Source organism: Microcaecilia unicolor, chromosome 1 (genome assembly GCF_901765095.1).
Source record: "Microcaecilia unicolor chromosome 1, aMicUni1.1, whole genome shotgun sequence".
Classification (NCBI taxonomy): domain Eukaryota; kingdom Metazoa; phylum Chordata; class Amphibia; order Gymnophiona; family Siphonopidae; genus Microcaecilia; species Microcaecilia unicolor.
The window spans coordinates 469,577,919-469,598,582 of record NC_044031.1 but is presented as its reverse complement, the minus strand read 5'-3'; the positions used below and the strand labels follow the sequence as shown (position 1 = coordinate 469,598,582).

General features: G+C 42.5%; 1 protein-coding gene across 5 annotated transcripts in view; it reads left to right on the top strand.

Moving 5' to 3' along the window:
* OSBPL1A (oxysterol binding protein like 1A) overlaps nt 1–20,664 on the top strand; it is a 548,756-nt gene that overhangs the window by 346,040 nt on the left and 182,052 nt on the right. For all 5 annotated transcript variants that reach the window (XM_030213649.1, XM_030213658.1, XM_030213630.1 and 2 more), the window contains one exon: nt 9,735–9,810. In XM_030213649.1, coding sequence (XP_030069509.1) covers nt 9,735–9,810 — 76 coding nt within the window. The remainder of the gene's footprint in view (nt 1–9,734; nt 9,811–20,664) is intronic.

Here is a 20,664-nt window from a genome sequence, read left to right as displayed (position 1 = left end):
ATCCATGCCCATCTGTCCCCTCCATTCATCCCTATCCAGCAATTTCCCTCTCCCTGAGTCCTGCCCTTCCAATCCATGCTCATCTGTCACCTGGCCCCTCCATTTTTCCCTATCCAGCAATTGCCCTCTCTACCTGAGGCCTGCCCTGCAATCCATATCCATCCATATCCATCCATGCCCATCTGTCCCCTCTATTCATCCCTATCCAGCAAATTCCCTCTCTCCCTTAGTCCTGCCCTCCCAATCCATGCCCATCCATGCTCCTCTGTCCCCTGCCCCCTCCATTCATCCATTTCCAGTAATTCCCCTCTCTCCCTGAGCCCTGCCCTCCCAATCCATGCCCATCCATGCTCCTCTGTCCCCTGCCGCCTCCATTCATCCTTTTCCAGCAAGTCCCCTCTCTCCCTTCCATGACCCCCCCCCTCGCATCCATGCTCCTCTCTCTCCCATGTCCCAGCCTGGCCCGCCCTTTTCTCCCCCCCCCCCCTTCGCATCCATGTCCCCCCCCTTCGCATCCATGCATCCCCCCCCCCTCGCATCCATGCCCCCCCCCCTTCGCATCCATGCCCCCCCCCTTCGCATCCATGCATCCCTTTTTTTTTTTTCTTCTTCGTTTTAACTTTACCTCCGTGGCGGTTCGTGCAGCGAAACGTCAGGGAAGGAGGCGGCGCTCCCGACGTCTTGCTTTCCCTTCGCTGTCTCCCGCCTTCTTTTGAAGGCGGAACACAGCGAAGGGAAGGCTAGACGTCGGGAGCGCCGCCTCCTTCCCTGACGCTTCGCTTCCGGATTTGTTTGGTTTGAGGCGAGGGCGGGGCAAAGACGGCTTCAAGGCTTCAGGCTTCAAGGCTTCAGGCTTCAAGGCGTCACAGAACGTTGTCCTCAGAACGTTGAGGGTGCGTTTTATTATATTAGATTTATTTATTGCACTTAATATACCGCAAATAGATCCAATACTGTCGACCTAAGTGGTTTACAATAAAAAAGGGAATTGAACTTGATATACCGCCTTTCTGTGGTTTTTGCAACTACATTCAGAGTGGTTTACATAGTATATACAGGTACTTATTTGTACCCGAGGCAATGGAGAGTTAAGTGACTTTCCCAGAGTCACAAGGAGCTGCAGTAGGAATCAAACCCAGTTCCCCAGGATCAAAGTTCACTGTGCTAACCACTGGGCTACACAAATCAAAGCTGATGATGTACAGGTCAGATTTATTTTATTTATTTAGCACATATATACCCTACCTTTTCCCACATGTGTGCAGGCTCAAAGTGGCTTACAATGTACTGATAAGGCTATTGCCAGACCAGTGGTAATACAAATAAATTAGATGAGAGAGAAGGGACAGGGTAAAAAAAGAAAAAGAGAAGGGAAAAAAAGAGTCCAAAATGGTCCATGGAGATGGAATTCTGAAGGACCAAAGTGAATGAAAAATGCTCAAACAAAAGTACAAAAAAAGTATTTTAATTTGAATTTAATAGTTGGAATATGTTGTCTTTTGGAAATGTGCATCTGATTTCTTGCATTGGCGAAAGACAAGTTTACTACAGGAGTTTGTTCCTTAGCCGCGGCTGTCCGTTTCGACAGGCAAGCAGATTTCACACATCTGTTCACGGAGACATTGGACACGTATATATTTCAGAGTCCATTTCCAAATTGTGACCCCTGAGGCAGGCGTTGTTGAGCGCCGAAACACAGCCCGTGTCGGGTCACCTATCAATAAATACTCCTGTTGTCTCAGTCTTGAAGGCTCAGTGTTGCTTTTTTTCTGTGTATTTTTTATGTATGCTGTTTACCCTCTCTGTTTGGTTTGTAAAGATGATTCTCCCATAACTGGCCAAAGGCATGATTGGATCCATCCCAGGGCTTTCCAAGAACGTTGAGAGTTGTAAACTATCAGAAATGTCCCTAAAGTCACTGGTGGTTTCATCACCATGCTTCACTGAATGCAGAAAAAAGAAACCACGGAGATCCGTCATAGTGATTTATTGTGTTCCTCAAATATTTCTGCATGATTTCTTTGAGGATCCTCCATAAGTGAAAGTCTGTCTGAAAAATAAGGTTAAAATTCCTCCTCTTTATTTCCTCCTCTTACTCATGTTCTTTGTGTTTTACAATTTATTTTACTTTGCAATACTGTCCTTAACCAATTATGCAGACTATTTCTACCATCTTTCTACATTAGTTGACCTGGAATTTAATTAAATTAGTTATCTTTCTTGAGTGGTACCTTCATGCCAAGTCATGAATATGAAGAGATCTGGACAAGCTGCCCAGTGCGGGACTTACTCAGATCTCTACTGTGGTCTACATAATTTTTAAAGAAAATAACCATGGTCTCTCTAAGTAGCGTCTCAATTGACAAAAATGGCAAAGCCTCTACCACTTGTTCTGTGGGTCTGCTCCAGAAGAGATTATGAAGAATAAAAGTGCAGCAGTGCACTGGATACCACCACACCAGCAATTACTACTACTACTTATTTCTATAGCGCTATTAGATGTACATAGCGCTGTACACTTGAATATGAAGAGACAGTCCCTGCTCGACAGAGCTTACAATCTAATTAGGACAGACAAACAGGACAAATAAGAGATAAGGGAATTACTAAGGAGGGGATGATAAAATAAGGGTACTGAACAAGCAAGTAAGGGTTAGGAGTTAAAAGCAGCATCAAAAAGGGTGGGCTTTTAGCCTAGATTTGAAGACGACCAGGGATGGAGCTTGACGTACTGGCTCAGGAAGTCTATCAAGGCATATGGTGTAGCAAGATAAAAGAAACAGAGTCTGGAGTTAGCGGTGGAGGAGAAGGGTGCAGAAAAGAGAGATTTACCTAGTGAACGGAGTTCCTGGGGAGGAGTGTAGGGAGAGATGAGTAGAGAGGTACTGAGGAGCTGCAAAGTGAATGCACTTATAAGTCAAGAGGAGTTTGAACTGTATTCGGAACCAGATAGGGAGCCAGTGAAGTGATTTGAGGAGAGGTCTAATATGAGCATAGCGACACTGGCAGAATATAAGTCGTGCAGCAGAATTTTGAACAGATTGAAGAGGAGAGAGATGGCTAAGTGGGAGATCTGTGAGAAGCAAGTTGCAATAGTCTAAGCGAGAGGTGATAAGAGTGTGGGTAAGTGTTTTGGTAGTATGTTCAGAAAGTAAAGGGCGAATTTTGGTGATATAGAGAAAGAAACGACAGGTTTTAGCAGTCTGCTGAATATGTGCAGCAATTCTGTTTCATAAGTGTTTCACTGTTAACATCATTAAGTGGAAACTAAGCAAAACACCAGTCTTTAAGATTTTGGCCACAGAGTCCCAAGGAATTCTGCATGTGTCAAGGCTCAGATCTCACTAACGGGGGACAAAGATGACACACTTTTCCCCCATTGCTTCTTCAATGGCACTGCACCGGAGAGTCCCGATGCATTTGCTCCACAATTGACATGCTAATCAATGGGGACTTCACTGATTGATGTTGCACGGTGAAGATATGGCCCCTTCATATCTATTTTACCACATTAGTAATGGTAAAAGAAGCAGGAAGTTTTATGAGAGTGTACAGGAAACAACTTAACATAGAGATGTCATCTTGTTCTGTGTAAATCAGGAAAATTCCTTTCTAAAACTGAAATGGTTGAGAAGTCACTACCTCTGGCATTTTGGATTTTGCAAAAACAGGGAATAATTCAGTATTTCCAGGTGGAAATGATACTGTCACAAATCACCATGTAGTCACTGATGTGCCTTTCATACAATGTTCTTACAGAAAATGTAAGGTGAAAAAGGGTGTCACCTACCTGTATACAAAGTACATTCTACAAAAGTTATTTCTGGAACTGTGTATTAAAACTAGTAAGTAGCATTTCTTCTTCACACTTGTAGGGTTTTCCTTCCCATCTCCTTTTCTCCCTACCATCCCATCTTTCCTCTCCTTAGGATATCTTAGCTGTGTTAAGTCAGTATTATGTTCCTCCTTCCCTTGTGCTGATCCCCAGCTTTTCCTCTCCACAACACTTCAAATGTTTCACTGCTTTCCACTCTCTTCTCCACATTTTTCCACATTTCTGCTTTTTCATACCTCCTCTTATTGCACTTAGTGTGATATAGTGCTAATGCCACAAATAGGTTGTCAGAGGGAAGAAAGCTGAGGGCAGGTGGGATGCCCACTCCTGTTCCGTGATTACACGGTGTGACTCTCTATAGTGCCATTACCAGGGAGTGCTAAATAGATGTTCATGTGAATATTGAAGGAGGTCAGAACAAGTCCATTGATGGCACCTCCTTCAGTTAGAGGAGGAGACAGCTTGCCACCATGAGCAGAGGCAAGGGTTGCTGCTGCTGCACCACCACTACTACTGACTTCTTTCAGTATACTGACAGCAAAAACAGAGATGGTCCAAACGTACACAGAGCAAAGCAATACATAAAAAAGCACAAAAGGGCCCCAGACCTGGAACAATGATATAGACTTTAATGCACTGGACCTGACATGGGCTGTGTTTCAGCGCCCAACAGTGCCTGCCTCATGGGTCAATATCAATCTCCTTAAGGTTGTAAAAGGAAAAGCAATGTCCTAGAGTGAGAATTGCCAAATATCAAACAGATTACATTGGTTACTTCCAACCGCTAAAGTCGTAGTCCAAACGAACCGCGGTTTGGCTTCTCCTTTTACACCCTTCAGGAGATTGACATTGACCCCTGAGGCAGGCGCTGTTGGGCGCCAAAACACAGCCCGTGCCAGGTCCAGTCCATTAAAGTCTATATCATTGTTCCAGTTCTGGGGCCCTTTTATGCTTTTTTGTGTATTGCTTTCAGATTTCCATATACAAATTGAGCACCTGTGCACTGACAGTGAGGCTGCACTTATAAGCAACACAGTATTCTGGTCACTACAAAGGCTTTAGCCAATGCTGAGGCAGTGCTTTCTGTATGTTTATAATTTGTATAATGAGGTGCAGACCCCTAAATTAATGTCTGTCACTGCATTCCCTAGCATGAGTCCCTCAGTGACAGGTGCCCTGGAGGCCACACAATACAGTGGGTCACTGTTCTCCACAGTACCCCCAAGATCCCTAGAAAGTAGGAAGTTGTGTGGGACCTGGAAAGGGAATTGAAAGTGACAAGTGCTGGAGAAGAGGAGGGGGGGAAATCACGGAGCATGATGGTGCTGCATCAGATGTGTTAATGGAATCCTAGGAAGGGACAGTCAGAGAAGTTCATCTGACCCCCAAGTGTAATGCATTTCAAAGGAAGGACCCATAGATGAAGCCAGAAACTGTTAGAGGAAGTCTGTCTTGGAAATGTGAGCCCTAACTGGAAACTCAATCCACTTACTGATAGAATCTGGAGAGGACCACAGCTGAGGGAGGGAACCATTGCAGTATTGTCATCCAGTACTGAGAGTGCCTTAGTCTTAGAACAGAGCCAAGGAGTAGATTGGGTTACAGCGGTATATTACCAGTTTTCACAGTGTCCAAGAAAATATAGGATCAGGGAAACTTTGACTAACTTGCTGTGGAAACCACTGACCACCTACAGAGAGAGTATTTTGAGCAATGGAAATGCACATGGAAGGAAGTAGTTCAGGAATATCATCTGGGAGTATATGTTGGTCCAGGATCAAGACCACCTCAGCAAGTACTTTTTCTCCAGTAGTCATTACTGCATGAAGTGACTGTTGGGATGTTTCTTCACTACCTGGTAAATGAAGTTCTAAATCAGCCCTTGCCATAGAAAATGAAAGACCAGTCTTGGCAGTACCCAGCACTGTCCCTTTCAAGGTAAAGCTAATGAACATCACAGGCCCAGAGAGCTATCAAAAATAAGTGGATGTTTTATTTGCATACTGACGTACCCTGTGTTCCTTTGTAGAGGTCTATTGAAAAAGCTAGTTATGGGAACAAGAAAACTGTAAAGGATCCAAGGAATGCTCCCTAATGGTTTTAAGGCAAGAAGCCAGGAACGCTCATCTTAAATGTTGTCATTGAGACCAATGACCCCATAGAAAAAAGTTGGCAGAGGCTGTTATAGAATTATTGTGAGTTACCTGCAGTTAGAAAAGCCATTTGCAGTGAATCTGGACTTGTTTCTGTGTGTGTGGTATTAGAATCCAACTAAGTAGAGAAAGTTACGTGACTTCAGGGGGGGGGGGGGGGGAGGGGGGACTTGCCCTGTCTTGGAGACTTTGATTTTTATTCCTCATCTGAAGGGTAATGGAAGACTATCATCAACCAAAAGGCCTAGTCTCTGGAGACCTCAACATTCAGAAGATTTCAATTACTGTCATCTAATTAGTAATATGAGTTTTATAATATATTACTAAAAAAAAAAACCAAAAAACAAACCCTAAATAATAGATTGGTGTTTTGTTTTGTTTGCATCTAGGTGTTCTCCGAGGACAGCAGGCTGATTGTTCTCACCTACCCTCTCTCCTCCCCTTTGTAGTTGCGTTTTACTCATTCCTTTGCTTGTCATTCAACTGAGCGGGAACGGTCGCGCACGGGCGGGAAGACGGCCGCGCATGCAGGACCGCCCGCAAAGTTTTCTTCTGGTTGGTGGGGGCTGCCGTGGACGTCAACCCAGTCGTGAGAACAATCTGCCTGCTGTCCTCGGAGAACACCTGCTACAGGTATGTATCATTTGCTTTCCTGGAATTGTGGATTTGAATGTCCCAGTTGAAGGCATCTATTTATTTTGACTGATAATTTGTGTATTAATACAGTTCAAATGGTAGCCTTAGTGATGTGTACAATCGACTACCTCAGGAACAGTGACATTGCTCCATGCAGGACAGTGAGAGTGCAACTGCAGTAAAAGTAGTTATAAGAGATGTACTGAGCCAAATTGACAAATTAAAGAGTACTAAATCTCCTGGACCAGATGGCATATATCCAAGAGTACTCAACTCAAAGCATGAAGTTGCTGATCTGCTGTTAGTAATATGTAACCTGTCGTTAAAGTCGTCCATAGTACCTGAAGATTGGAGAGTGGCCAGTGTGATGCCGATTTTTAAAGAGGGTTCTGGGGTGATCTGGGAAATTACAGACCAGTAAGCCTGATGTCTGTGCTGGGCAAAATAGTGGAAACTATTATAAAGAATAAAATTACAGAACACGTAGAGAAGCGTGGTTTAATGGGACAGAGTCAGCATGGGTTCAGACAAAGGAAGTCTTGCCTTACCAATTTGCATCATTTCTTTAAAACATAGAAAAGAAAAGAAGATACCTTTTTTTCTTGGACTAACACATCTCTTTTCATTTCTTTGAAGGCGTGAATAAACATTTAGATAAAGGTGAGCCGGTTGATCTAGTATATCTAGATTTTCAGAAAGCTTTTGATAAACGTGGCGGGCCATAATTGAACGGGGGCAGCCATCTGTAATGCCGGCCCCGTCAAGCGGCGTGCCTGACCGCATTATCGAAACAAGATGACCGGCCATCTTTCGTTTCGATAATACCGTCGGGGTTGGCCAAATCTTAACATTTGGCCTGCCCTTAGAGATGGCCACCATTGGTTTTCGTCGATAATTGAAACTAATGGCGGCCATCTCAAACCCCGCCAAATCCAAGGCATTTGGTCGTGGGAGGAGCCAGCATTTGTAGTGCACTGGTCCCCCTCACATGCCAGGACACCAACCGGGTACCCTAGGGGGCACTGCAATGGACTTCACAAATTGATCCCAGGTAAATAGCTCCCTTGCCTTGTGTGCTGAGCCCCCCAAAACCCACTCCCCACAACTGTACACCACTACCATAGCCCTTAGGGATGAAGGGGGGCACCTGCATGTGGGTTCAGTGGGTTTGGGGGGTTCCCTTTTACCACCACAAGTGTAACAGGTAAGGGGGGATGGGCCTGGGTCCGCCTGCCTGAAGTGCACTGCACCCACTAAAACTGCTCCAGGGACCTGCATACTGGTGTGATGGAGCTGGGTATGACATTTGAGGCTGGCATAGAGGCTGGCAAAAAAAATGTTTTTTATAATTTCTTTTTTGGGTGGAAGGGGGTTGGTGACCACTGGGGGGGAGTTAAGGGGAGGTGATCCCCCATTCCCTCTGGTGGTCATCTGGTCAGTTGGAGCACCTTTTTGAGGCTTGGTCGTGAACAAAAAGGGACCAAGTAAAGTCGGCCAAATGCTCGTCAGGTCTGGCTTTCTTTTTTCCATTATTGGCCGAAGCTGGCCATCTCTTAACCACGCCCCCGTCCTGCTCCGCCTTCGGTACACTGCCGACATGCCCCCTTGAACTTTTTGCCGGCTCTGCGACGGAAAAGCAGTTGAAGGTGGCCAAAATCGGCTTTCGATTATACCGATTTGGTCAGCTTTAGGAGAAGGCCGGCCATCTCCCGATTTGGTCGGAAGATGGCCGGCCTTCTCGTTCGAAATAAGCAGGATAGTAAATGATGGAAGATAAAGACCTGAACGGTCCAGCCAGTGTGCCCAACAAGATAAACTCATTTTACAGAGACTCCTAAAAAATCAGAGTCACGGAGGCAAAGTTCTAGTATGAATTAGGAATTGGTTATTGGACAGAAAACAGAGGGTAGGGTTAAATGATCATTTCTCTCAATGGAGGAGGGTGAACAGTGGAGTGCTACAGGGATCTGTATTGGGACCGGTGCTTTTTAACATATTTATAAATGATATGGAAATTAGAACGATGAGTGAGGTGATTAAGTTTGCAGATACAAACTATTCAAGATTGTTTTAAACGTGTGTACTGCGAAGAATTACAGGAAAACCTTAGGAAATTGGAAGGCTGGGCATCCAAATTGCACATGAAATTTAATGTGGACAAATGCATAGTGGAAAGAATAATCTGAATCATAGTTACCTGATGCTAGGGTCCACCTTGGGGGTCAGCACTCAAGAAAAAGATCTAGGTGTCGTCCTAGATAATACACTGAAATCTTCTGCTCAGTGTGCGGCGGCGGCCAAAAAAGCAAACAGGATGCTAAATTATTAGGAAAGGGATGGTGAATAAGACCAAAAATACTATAATGCCTTTGTATCACTCCATGGTGCGACTGCACCTTGAGTATTGCATTTAGTTCTGGTAGACATATCTCAAAAGATATAGCGGAATTAGAAAGGTTCAAAGAAGAGTGACCAAAATGATAAAAGGGATGGAACTCCTCTCTTATGAGGAAAGGCTAAAGAGGTTAGGGCTCTTCGGCTTGGAAAAGACATGAATGAGGGGAGATATGATTCAGGTCTACAAAATCCTGAGTGGTATAGAAAGAGTAGAAATAATTGATTTTTTTACTTGTTCCAAAAGTGCAAAGACTACGGGACACTCGAGGAAGTTACATGGAAATACTTTTAAAACAAATGGGAGGAAATATTTTTTTACTCAACAAATAGTAAGCTCTGAAACTCTTTGCCGGAGGATGTGGTAAGAGCGGTTAGCATATCTGGGTTTTAAAAAGGTTTGAAACAAATTCCTAGAGGAAAAGTCCATAGTCTGCTATTGAGACAGACATGGGGAAGCAACTGCTTGCCCCAGGATGGTAGCATAGAATGTTGCTACTATTTGGTTTTCTGCCAGGTACTTGTGACCTGGCTTGGCCACTGTTTGAAAAAACAGGATATTGGTCTAGATGGACCATTGGTCTGACCCAGTATGGCTGTTCTTATGTAACTACACAGGTAGTGGGTGACAGTAGTGCTATGTGCTAACTTAGGTTAAAAGAAGAATAACATTTTAGGAATGCTGAACAAAATAAAACATTTTGTTTTCTTTCTAGAACAAGCTTGCCTTCTCCAATGTTTTCCAGAAATGATTTCAGTATTTGGAGCATCTTAAGAAAATGCATTGGCATGGTAAGTAAACTCTCTAAGCAATGTAACATACTAGAGGAAAGGAAGCTCTTTTTTGGAAGCATTTTGCATCCTCTTTTGCCATGTCTACACCACTTTCCTGTTTTGTTATTACATTTTTTTATTTGGTTTTTTTTTTTGTTTAACTCTTTGGGAGACATTTATCCACAGCTTCCACTTGTAGTGGGGGGAGTGATAATGCGTTTTAGTGGTGTTTCACAATTGGTTTTGTTGCAGAAAAGTCACTAGAACCTAATGCTTAGTTTCCATCGAGCACGCGGGCCCAACTTTGTCTCTTGTTACCACAAGAGATACCACTGGTGTATCCTAAACATGCAGGAACACATATCATCTCACATGACTCGCTCCTTTCTAGGAACAGCATGAGGCCTGGAGTGCGGGAATTAACAGCCAGCGATCGAAACTCCCAATTTAATGTGGAAAAAGTTAATTTGATTCTAGCATTACCTCTTTCTATCTGTGCCTTGCTCCATGCCGGCTTCAGTGTCGGCTAACAATCCCCCTGCAAGCCTTACCTCTTGTTGAACCCATAAAGATCAAGTTCCAGCGTCCTGTTGACCTACATAGATAAGTGATGCTATTTTCTCATTTTTTATATTTTTATCACTATGTTTGCATCCCTCAAACATTTGGGTCCTTTCTAAAGTCAAACTGTGCCCTCCATGGTGGAGATCGGTATGTTTTCTTAATGCGGGTGAACATAAGAATAGCCATACTGGGTCAGTCCAATGATCCATCTAGCCTAGTACCCTGGTTTCAACAGTGGCCAATCCAGGTCACAAGTACCTGGCAGAGTTCCAAATAATAGTAAGTGGCATTTCTCCATGTGTATCTCAATAGCAGACTGTGAACTTTTCCTCCAGGAACGTGTCCAAACCTTTTTTTTTTAAACCCCAGATGTGCTAACTGCTGTAACCACAAACTATGAATGTCAATACAAATTGAAAACTTGAACAGTGCACCCACTGACAAAACATTTCCAATTTTATGTTAACTAGATATAAGACAATGTGTACTAAGCCAATAGTAAAAGACACTCCAACAGATTATAACACAAGTGCAGTTAAAATACAGATCAGACCCAAACATTCCTCCCATCTCCAACAAACAAACAAAAAAAAGGAATAGATCTGGAGATCCTGGACTCTTATAGCACTCCAGAAAGTCAGTGAGCAAGATAATAACCCAGATCCCCATTCCCAAACCCAATACAGCAAGAAAACAAGCTAAGGAGACAACTGAAAAATCAAAACAGGTAATCAACAAAAAGGAATGCTGTCCCTAGCAGCTTATAGTGACGCAAGAACCACAAAATGTCTACCTACCATAACCGCCCCCCCTCCTTTGCCGGCTGAGTAAGGCCAACAAACCCATGATGCATGTCATACTGGGATCCCCCCACCAAAAAAAACAAACCTGTAAATGAAACAAAATAGGGAAGCAAGGAGAAATGCTAAAATGAATTAAGAATTAAACTGCGGGCTCTATGTGACAGATTGGAATATACTAAGCATGTCTGCTAGAGCAGCATCAAAGCATGAATGTGATTTCTCCATTGCCAAGACGATGGGGCTTCTTCATTGATCCACACTCCCAGAATAATTTGTTTACTGAATGTTCCAGCCTTAGAGATAATAAAAATGATTATTGATAATAAAAAAAAAAAGTTTCATATTTATCCAGGAGTAAGCCAGCTGGTGATACTGGGATAGGGTGACCAAACAGTGTCTCCAAATATTATAACACAGCCTTCCAGAAAGACTTTACTTTCACACAGCTCTAAAAAGCAAGAAAAAAATGAATTAACATCCTGATGACATTTCCGATAGATAGGGGTATCCACGCTTTCTGCCTTAAATACTCGCTCTTGTGTAAAATAGGCCCGATGTAAAACACGGAATTGATATTCACAAAGCTCAGTACTAATAGAGGCTGCTGCTATATGATGTATCACCTGACCAATATCCAAGGAATCTACAGGCAATCCTAAATCTTGACCTTATCTAGTCTGGAGCTCCACCCGACGTGGAATTTAAGAAAGTGCCTTCAGTACCCGATGAAGAGAGGACACTGACAAGCCACCATCCTGAAAAGGGTCAAAAAATTCCATCAAATGAGCCCTTAAAGAAAAATCTAACCCTGTCTGGTCCAAAGTAGAAACATAATGATAAACTTGTGTGTAAGCAAACAAAAGTCATGGTTATACCACTCCTCTAGCAAACAAGTCCTCCCAGTTAGCCATCTTACCCACATCCTCCATAAGATGTGTAGATACAAGATCCTGTTTGCTGCCCAATGACAGAAACATGCATTTTCATTCCCTGGTGAAAATTGGATATTATCTAACAAAGGTAACTGACTGGAAACCCAGGGATTACCTCCCAAGAGTAAAACAAAGGCCCATCATTCATTCCTCAAAGATAGTAGTAAAACACTGTGGCGCAAATATGGAGATAAAACTTGCAAAGGGGCTACTCAACGGAGAATAAAAGTGACATGGATGATAAGCCTGCTCATAATGTCTAGATGTGTAAGTCTGTTCCTCCAACAACCAATCTCCTAAATGCCGACACAAACAAGCCAAATTATATTTCTTAAATCTGGGAGTCCAAGACCCCCATAACGCCATGAACCCTGCAAGTATTTAAAAGGTGTTTTTTGGTTTCGTCCCACACCAACAAAATTTGGAAACCAGAACCATCAAATCAAGTAATAAACACATAGAAATATAGTTCATTATAGGGAAATCAACCCAAACCTGGAAAGATGGCCTAAAAAAGTATTTGTAGACTGGTAAACTGCCCAAACGGGAAAAGAAAAAAAAACCCCCCACATATATAGCACCAACTCCTCTGCACAGCATTTCTAACAAATGAAGTCGGAGAAGCAAAAGAGAGAAAAATAAAAAAGGAAAGAGAAAAAAGCATCAAGAAATGCATGTATATGCAGAAAATATAACAATTTCAAAAATCTCTGACGTCAAATACCTCGCTAGGCAGTCATTTGAGGAGTCTCCAGACCAGAGTATCTGAGGAAACAAGGTCAAACTCGAATAGAAGAAAAGGATCAGTCAGGTCATTGATGTTGGTGTCCAAGCGTTGAGTACAAAACTGAACTGCCCAGTACATTCCGTGAAGAAGCAGTACCTTTTATATGAAAAAAATCCTAGAAAGAGATCAAGACAACTGTATCCCAGAGCAGATCAGTATTTCCAGAGAGCTAAGGGCATACGGAAACAAAGGTGTTCAGATCTCCACCAAAACAGATCATGAAGATGGCAGCTGGTGTAGAAAGTCTCTGCCTGCCTCCGTGTTATCAAGAAATGTGGCTTGTCCTCGGTGAAAACTTTAAAACGGGCCAGATACAGCAAGGCAAACTGAATGTGTCACTGATGTAGGTCAGCACAAATGGGTGCATAGGCTTTCTGCATGGAGGAGACTGTGGAGGAAAAAAACCTTGAAAACACAATACCGTCTTATTGTGATAAGTAAGGGCACCATGAGATCTAATGGCCCGCAAGATTTCTGTTTTGTGCACATAGTTCACTAGTTTAAATATTACCACTGTAGGACAGGAATCCTGCTGTCCTTGGGGTCCTAAATGATGTGCCCACTCAATTCGGATTGGGCTCTCCCCAGACTGAAGTTGCAGAGTAAGACTTTAAAAAGGCCAAGAGCTCTGCATCCATAATGGACTCCGATAGGCCAGCAAGTCTAAGATTCCCACGGCGGGACCTAGTCTCAATTTTATCCTCCAAGACAGATAGCTTTGACTGTAACTCAAGTCCCTGTATGCGTCCACCAGGTTTGAAACTTGTTGGCTCTGCGCTGCAAACTCCCCCTGTTGCACTTCCAGCTGGCTATCCATAATATCTATTAGTGACAATTTGCAGCTTTTTATCTAGAGAAGACTCCATTGCCTGAGTCACTTCAGAAACCATCTCCACCACCCATGCGGAGCTTACCGTTGAGGGCCCAGCTCCATCCCCTCCGCCATCTTGACATCGTTCTGCCATCCCTTCTGTGCTCATCTCTGGGGTTCTAAAAGCTGTAACATCTCACTGAAGGAGTTCACGCAGAGTACCAGCCAATGTAATTTAGAGAAACCAAAACTAAATATAGCCATCTAGGGGGTGAGGTTTGGGATCAGGGCCTGGGTGCTCATCTCACTTATGTCTGCTCACATGCATACATCACGTGACCAGTGGTTCCATTTTTTAAGTAGTGCTGGGTCACATGACATACACACTGCTATACACCATGCTTTAAAAGAACCAAAGAATAATTACCAAAACGACTTTGGCATTAATAAAAACATGGATTAAGTATTAAAACGTTTAAAAAGAAATGCTTTCCACCAATACCTTCCAATAATGACATAGGGGATTACATGGCTGCCGCAACTAAAATCCATAAAAACAGAAAAAAAAACCCTTTGTATTATTTTTTTTTCTTAAATGAACACTCAATTTATTTACTATGATCTGATACTGATATTGTCATTTGTGTTATGGTTTTGATATTTTATCTGATTTTGTGATTTGTGGATCTATTTGCTTTTATAGTAATGTTTTGCCTCTGAAGCCACCCTTGCTGGGCGAAACACGACCATGTCGGACACACTTAAAACAACATATTCTTCTACCACCATGTCTGCTCCAAGAACTTCTTTCCAGTTATACTTAGTGCACAAATGTGTTGCAAGGCCATTCTCTCTACTTTTGTATGCTTATATGTCTGAAGTATTAAAACAGTACAATGTGTTAGCATTTTGCTTTGAATGAAAAGGGCTATATAAACTATTATTTTGAGTTCTTTTCCTTTATATACAACTTCCAGTAACAACGTTTTCATTGACCATTTGGTGGAACTGTGAGCCAAGATTCGTAGAGTATTAGATCATATTGGTCTAACTAGGTATCACTTAAAACCTGACTTTTTTTGTTGTTGTTGCATTTGTACCCCGCGCTTTCCACTCATGGCAGGCTCAATGCGGCTTACATATACAAGTACTTATTTGTACCTGGGGCAATGGAGGGTTAAGTGACTTGCCCAGAGTCACAAGGAGCTGTCTGTGCCTGAAGTGGGAATTGAACTCAGTTCCCCAGGATCAGAGTCCACCCCCTAACCACTAGGCCACTCCTCCACTCCACTTTATTTCCTACATATTAATTACATAGATTGCTTTAATGGCTTGAAGCTTGGAATTTAGGTGAGCAATCTCTGTACTTTATTATAGTGCATCATATTTTGACACCTGCAAATACTGCTTATATTAATGCAGACTGATGTTTGACATGGTTCTCTGTGTTAGCAAATAGTGTATCTTTGAAGAACAACTTGATGGAAAAAGCTTCCTTAACTAATATGAATTTGAATAATTTTTATTTGTGATGAGGATGGTCATTCTAGGCAGAGATGGGTAGTAAAGAAGTACTTCGTTATAGTACTTAAGTACAATGGGCAATATTTTTTACTTGTAACGAGTTACATTTTTCCCCCAATACTTTTACTTGTAACTCATTACAAATAAGCTGTACTTTTTTTTTTATTAGCAACGAAGTACAGCTTAAAGTTAATGTTTTTTTTTAAGTATTCTTCCTTACCTCTGTTTCTCCCCCCCCCCCCCCCCCCTCAGGGCTTGCAGCTGATTGGGCCTGAACTTCCAGTCCCCAAAACAGCTGAGCTGGGACCGGAAGTTTGGGCCCAATCAGATGCAAGCCAGCGTCTGATGTCACCATTACCTTCCAGGACAACTGTACAGGCGCACTGTATCTCCTGCGCATGATACTCTGTGGCTGAGGCGCGCCAGCTATCAAGCACAAGGATGTAGTAAGTCATCGAAGATGGAGGAGGACTAGAGGAGTGTTTTTCTTAGCTGCCTCACTGATGGCAAGCAGGCATGGGAACCTCCCAGTACTGAGGAGAAGTAGCTGGTTCCTAGGTGACAAACTATAGTTACTTTCCCTTCTGAAATCTACCATTCCGCTCCCCCCCCCCCCCCCCCGATTGATGGACCTACCAAACTCTGCCGAGCCTGTGTGGTATTGAGTTTCAAGGGCCCCCTCCCTTCAGTCTCAGACAATCAGCTGAGAGCTCTCCTCTTCCAAAAAATCTCCCTCTGACTCCAAAGCCTAACATGCTGAGAAGCAGGGAGAGCTGTGAAAAAACTGTTAAAAAAAAAATGTGGAGCTGGGAGGAGAGAGGGCTGTGGAAAAAAAAAGGTGGCAACCCAGCTCAGAGCTGGGAGGAGGGTAGAGGGGTAGATCGGGGAGTCAGGTGGGAAAAGAGGTCAGAGAAACACACTAGGCAAGGAGGAAGGTGGGGATGGGAGATCAAGGTTGAGACATTCTGGATACAGAGGAAGATGGAAGGAGAGACTGGGGAGAAGGAAGGTGGGAGGAGAGACGGGGGAGAAGGAAGGTGGGAATGGAGATTGAGGGAACATGCTGGATATGGTGGAAGGGAAGTTTGAAGGCCCTTGAAACTCCATACCACATAGGCTCGGCAGAGTTTGGTAGGTCCATCCATTGGGGGGGGTCGGAATGGTAGATTTGAGAAGGGAAAGTAACTATAGTTTGTCACCTAGGAATGAGAGGCGATTGCGGAACATTATGGGTATGGAGATTGGAAAGGGAGATCCGGGGGGACATGGTGGAAGGGTGGAGATCGTGGGATGTGATGGGCATGGAGGAATGTGGGAGGGGAAATGGGGGAGGTCATGCTGGGTGTGGAGGAGGGTGGAAAGGAAGATTAGGGTGACATGCGGAGCACAGAGGAGTGAAGGTGGAAGGAAAGATCAGGGGGGTGATGTTGGAGACGAGGGAAGGTGGAGAAATCGGGGAGATGCTGGTTAGGAAGGAAGGTGGAAGGGAAACCCAGGAGGAGATGCTGGGCAAGATGGAAGGGATGATAGGAGAGATGCCTGACATTGATGGAAAGAGAAGAGAGGGGAGATGTTAGAAATTGGTGGGGAAAGGAGATGGAGAGCTAGATAGAAGCAGTAAAAAGAGGGAGCTGCAAGACTGGAGGATGAGAAAAGGATAAAATTTGAGAGGCAAAAAAAATGTATTGAGGGAAGCTGAGCGTGAAAACAATCAATGTCTGAGTGGAAGAAATGAAGATAGGAGGAGAGAAAAACATGGCGACTAGCCCGGGAGGCCCTGGACAGCAATCCTAAGGGATAAGATGGTGCAGAGACTGGGACCATTATGCTTAGAAAAATAAAATTACCGAGCATAAAAGTAGAAAAATTATTTTCTTTTCCATTTATTGATTGCAGTGTGTCAGTTTGGGGAATTGTCTGCTGTCTGTATATTTTGCACTGTACATAAGAAATGCAGCAATCTTTTCTATTTTTCTGGTGTTGTGCGAGCTTTCAAGCTAATTGTTTACATATTTCTACTCTTAGGGGCCCTTTTACCAAAGCTTAGTATCCACTAACAGGAATTAGCATGTGCTAAGTGCCCGATGGCCCATAGATATAAAATAGGATGTGCAGCATTTAGCGTATGCTAATTCCATTAGCATTCACTAAGCTTTAGTGAGAGGGCCTCTTAGTTTGTAGTCACTTATCCTGTATTTGCATTTGAATACATAATTTGAACTAGTGCTTTTGGAGAGAATTAAAGTATGTCCAAATGCTCTATGATGATGTATATATCTAGTCACTTCTTGAGAACACTCAATTTATATTAACGTATCTGAGTATAACGCTGCACAAATAACGTTCTTGCTCCTGTTATAAACTGTTGTGCTTTATAAAGACTGTGCATATTCCTTCACTGTGTAGGAATCTATAAAAGTCTAGCAGTAAGTATATTGTTGCTCTAGAACCCAGTGTAATATTTATTTTATAGCACTATGTTTTCATAGGTGTTAGGGCTGTAATAGTGTGGTAAATTTCCTGTGTAGGTTTTGAGTATCTTTTCAGGGTCTTGTGTTATTTTACAAAGTGTCTGAGGCTTTCTGAAAGCAGGCTGCTTTAAAGAAAGGACTTTCAATCCATTCTACAGTTTGTTTAGAGTTGCTGGACAGCTGTTTAGTCCAAAAAAAGAGGTACAGTTGGGTTTAGACATCAAATAAGAAAGACTAAAATAATGATGTGTCCGACTTGTTCAATAACCTTAACAGGCATCACACTTCGCATGGGGGCACAGGAGGGAGAGAATGACAGATTGTTGCCCAGCTTGTTAAAAGGCTATTAAACTTGTAATTTCATTTATTATGTTTCTGTTCCATTGTACCCTCAGATCTAGACAGATCACAAGTTGATATGTACACTTTCTCAGTACAGTACTGCTGCTTGTAAACATACTAAATCATGTGGTCCAACTTGTTAAGAATACTTTTTACTTTGTAGTAAAAGTCGTTTTAAGAGCTGTACTTTATTATTTTTACTTGAGTATTTTTTTTTGATAAGTCTTTCTGCTTTTACTTCACTACTTTTGAAGCCAATATTACTTTTTACTTAGGTCTGTTACTTTTTAAAAGTACTTATCACTGATTCTAGGTTATCTTATGATGTGTCGTACATTAATGTACTGCTTTGGGAAAGAGTTTGAAGGAGATAACGGTTCATGGCAGACTTTGAAGCAAAAACCTTTCTTCAATACAGGGTTATAGAAGAAAATATTCTGTTTTTAATTTTTTGTTTATATTATTTTGCAAACTTCAGATGATACAGATGTGGCAATATGAAAGTGACTGATGTCAGGGCAAAAGAGGCATAAATTAAGTGGACATTTTAATAGAATTTTATATCAGGTCACCTAGGATAAGAGGGCAAGAAGATGCTTATTTTTAAGTTATTTTATAAAGATACATAGGTACCTTTTGATAGAGGTAAAAAAATTAGCAGAAATTTACTGCTGCTTGGAAGATGGCGTCCGTATGAGGGAGCGCTGCAAGTCGGCTCTTAAACACCAGGCTCTGCTCCAGTAGCGTATATTTTCTCTTACCTGATATTATGGTTAAGAGAAAATGGAAAGTTGGGGCAAAAGCCGCCGCGAGCCCTGGCGGAAATTCGACGCTCCGGCAGCCGACCCTGGAAGTTTTTGGCCTTCGTGCATCGGGAGCTCCGCTATCAGCTTTGGTTGGATCCCCAGGACAACAGGGGGATCTTAGCTTAGAGGCAGTGTCTTTAAGTCCGCTTCTTCAAGCTGCACCACCGAGGCCGAACGGCGAGATAGGACCAACAGGAGAACCTCAGGCAGGTCCTTTGGAGGTTAGCGGCGGCCCTGTTGGATCCTCAACCCCTGGTGGAACGCCATCTGGAGAGAGTGCGGGAGGTATTGATTCCCCGCCCTCTCCCTGCCAGGAAACCCCGCTTGTTTCGCTCGGCATGAGGAGTAGACCTGCAGCTGTTACCCTAGAAGCCCTTTGGGAGGTAATCCAGACCATAAATTCGTCCCTACTACAACTAACTAACTCCTTCAACTCTGAGGTGAAGGAATTAAAAATTTCTCAGCAAACGTTGGAATCAAAGGCTCTGGAGCAAGAGAGAAAATGTGAGTCAAATTCTCAAGAAATAAAGACATTACAAACTGTTGTAACTAATATGGCAATAGAAGACTCAATTTTAAGGAAAATGGAATTTTTTGATAACCAACTCAGGCGTAATAACCTGAGGTTCTTAAATTTTCCGAAGACCCCTTTGATATCACCGACTGAGATGTTAAAAAAGTATTTTACTGAAGTACTCGACATTCCTAAAGAAGCCATACCACCAATTGTAAAGGCTTTCTACATCACAGGAGCTAATATAGCTCAAACAGAGGTTTTAGAATTGAACGTGACACAATTGTTAGAAACATCGTTAGAAACTATAACGGAGCGTACAACTCTCTTAGCTACCTTTGCGTTTGAGACTGATAGAAACCATGTTTTTAGACTTTACTTCAGAAAAATTTCGACCCAGTTTCTCGGAGCAAAAATACAAATTTTTCCTGATTTGAGTAAAAATACCCAGAGGAGGAGGAGAGAATTTCTGGGTCTTAGGCCTCGAGTTCTCCTTAGGCGGTACCTTTAAATTGAAATTTGCCTGTAGGTGTTTAATTTCCTTGAATGCTGTATATTATGTATTTTTTGAATCTGATAAACTGCGTCAGTTTATAGTTTCCAAAGAGAGTGGAGGCGAAAGAGGCCTGGTTGCCCCAGAAGGGAGCTGAAACCGCAAGCTGTGAACGGTCTCTTCCCTCATAGAGTTTTTCGGGTTTTTTTTCCCTTTTTCTTTTCTGTATTATAAAGTGATAATTCCTTGTGTCTTGACCATATCATTGTGGACTAAGTAACAATATGATTTCTTTCTCCTTGGTTTAAAGGACGAATGTTTTTCTATATAATTTCCTGAATTACCTACATTTATATTATGTAAATGTTTATTTTGAAAATAATAAATAAATAAATAAAAAGAAATTTACTGCTGCTTGGAAGCAGATGTAAATGGTAGCATTTAAAGTATGTTTGTATTTTATAAACTAGCTGTGTAAATCACTCGCTTCTCATATGAAGCTTTGCCCGAAAACACAACTACACACACTTTGTGTAAAAGTACATGCATTCTGGTCAATGTGCATACTTTTACATTCATAAACTGGGGGTAATATTTAAAAATACTTTTATACACATAAACAAGGCTTTGGGCCCTGTTTACCAAGCTGTGCTAGAGACGCGTTAGTGTTTTTAGCAATCACTGTGTAGGCTCCATCAGTATTCCTATGGGTGCCTACACTGAGCGCTAAAAACTCTAGCACACTTTAGTAAACAGGGCCCTTTATGTGCAGAAAAAGTTTCTAAAAGTACTCCCATAGTGACTTGTCTTCATACCCTTGTACAT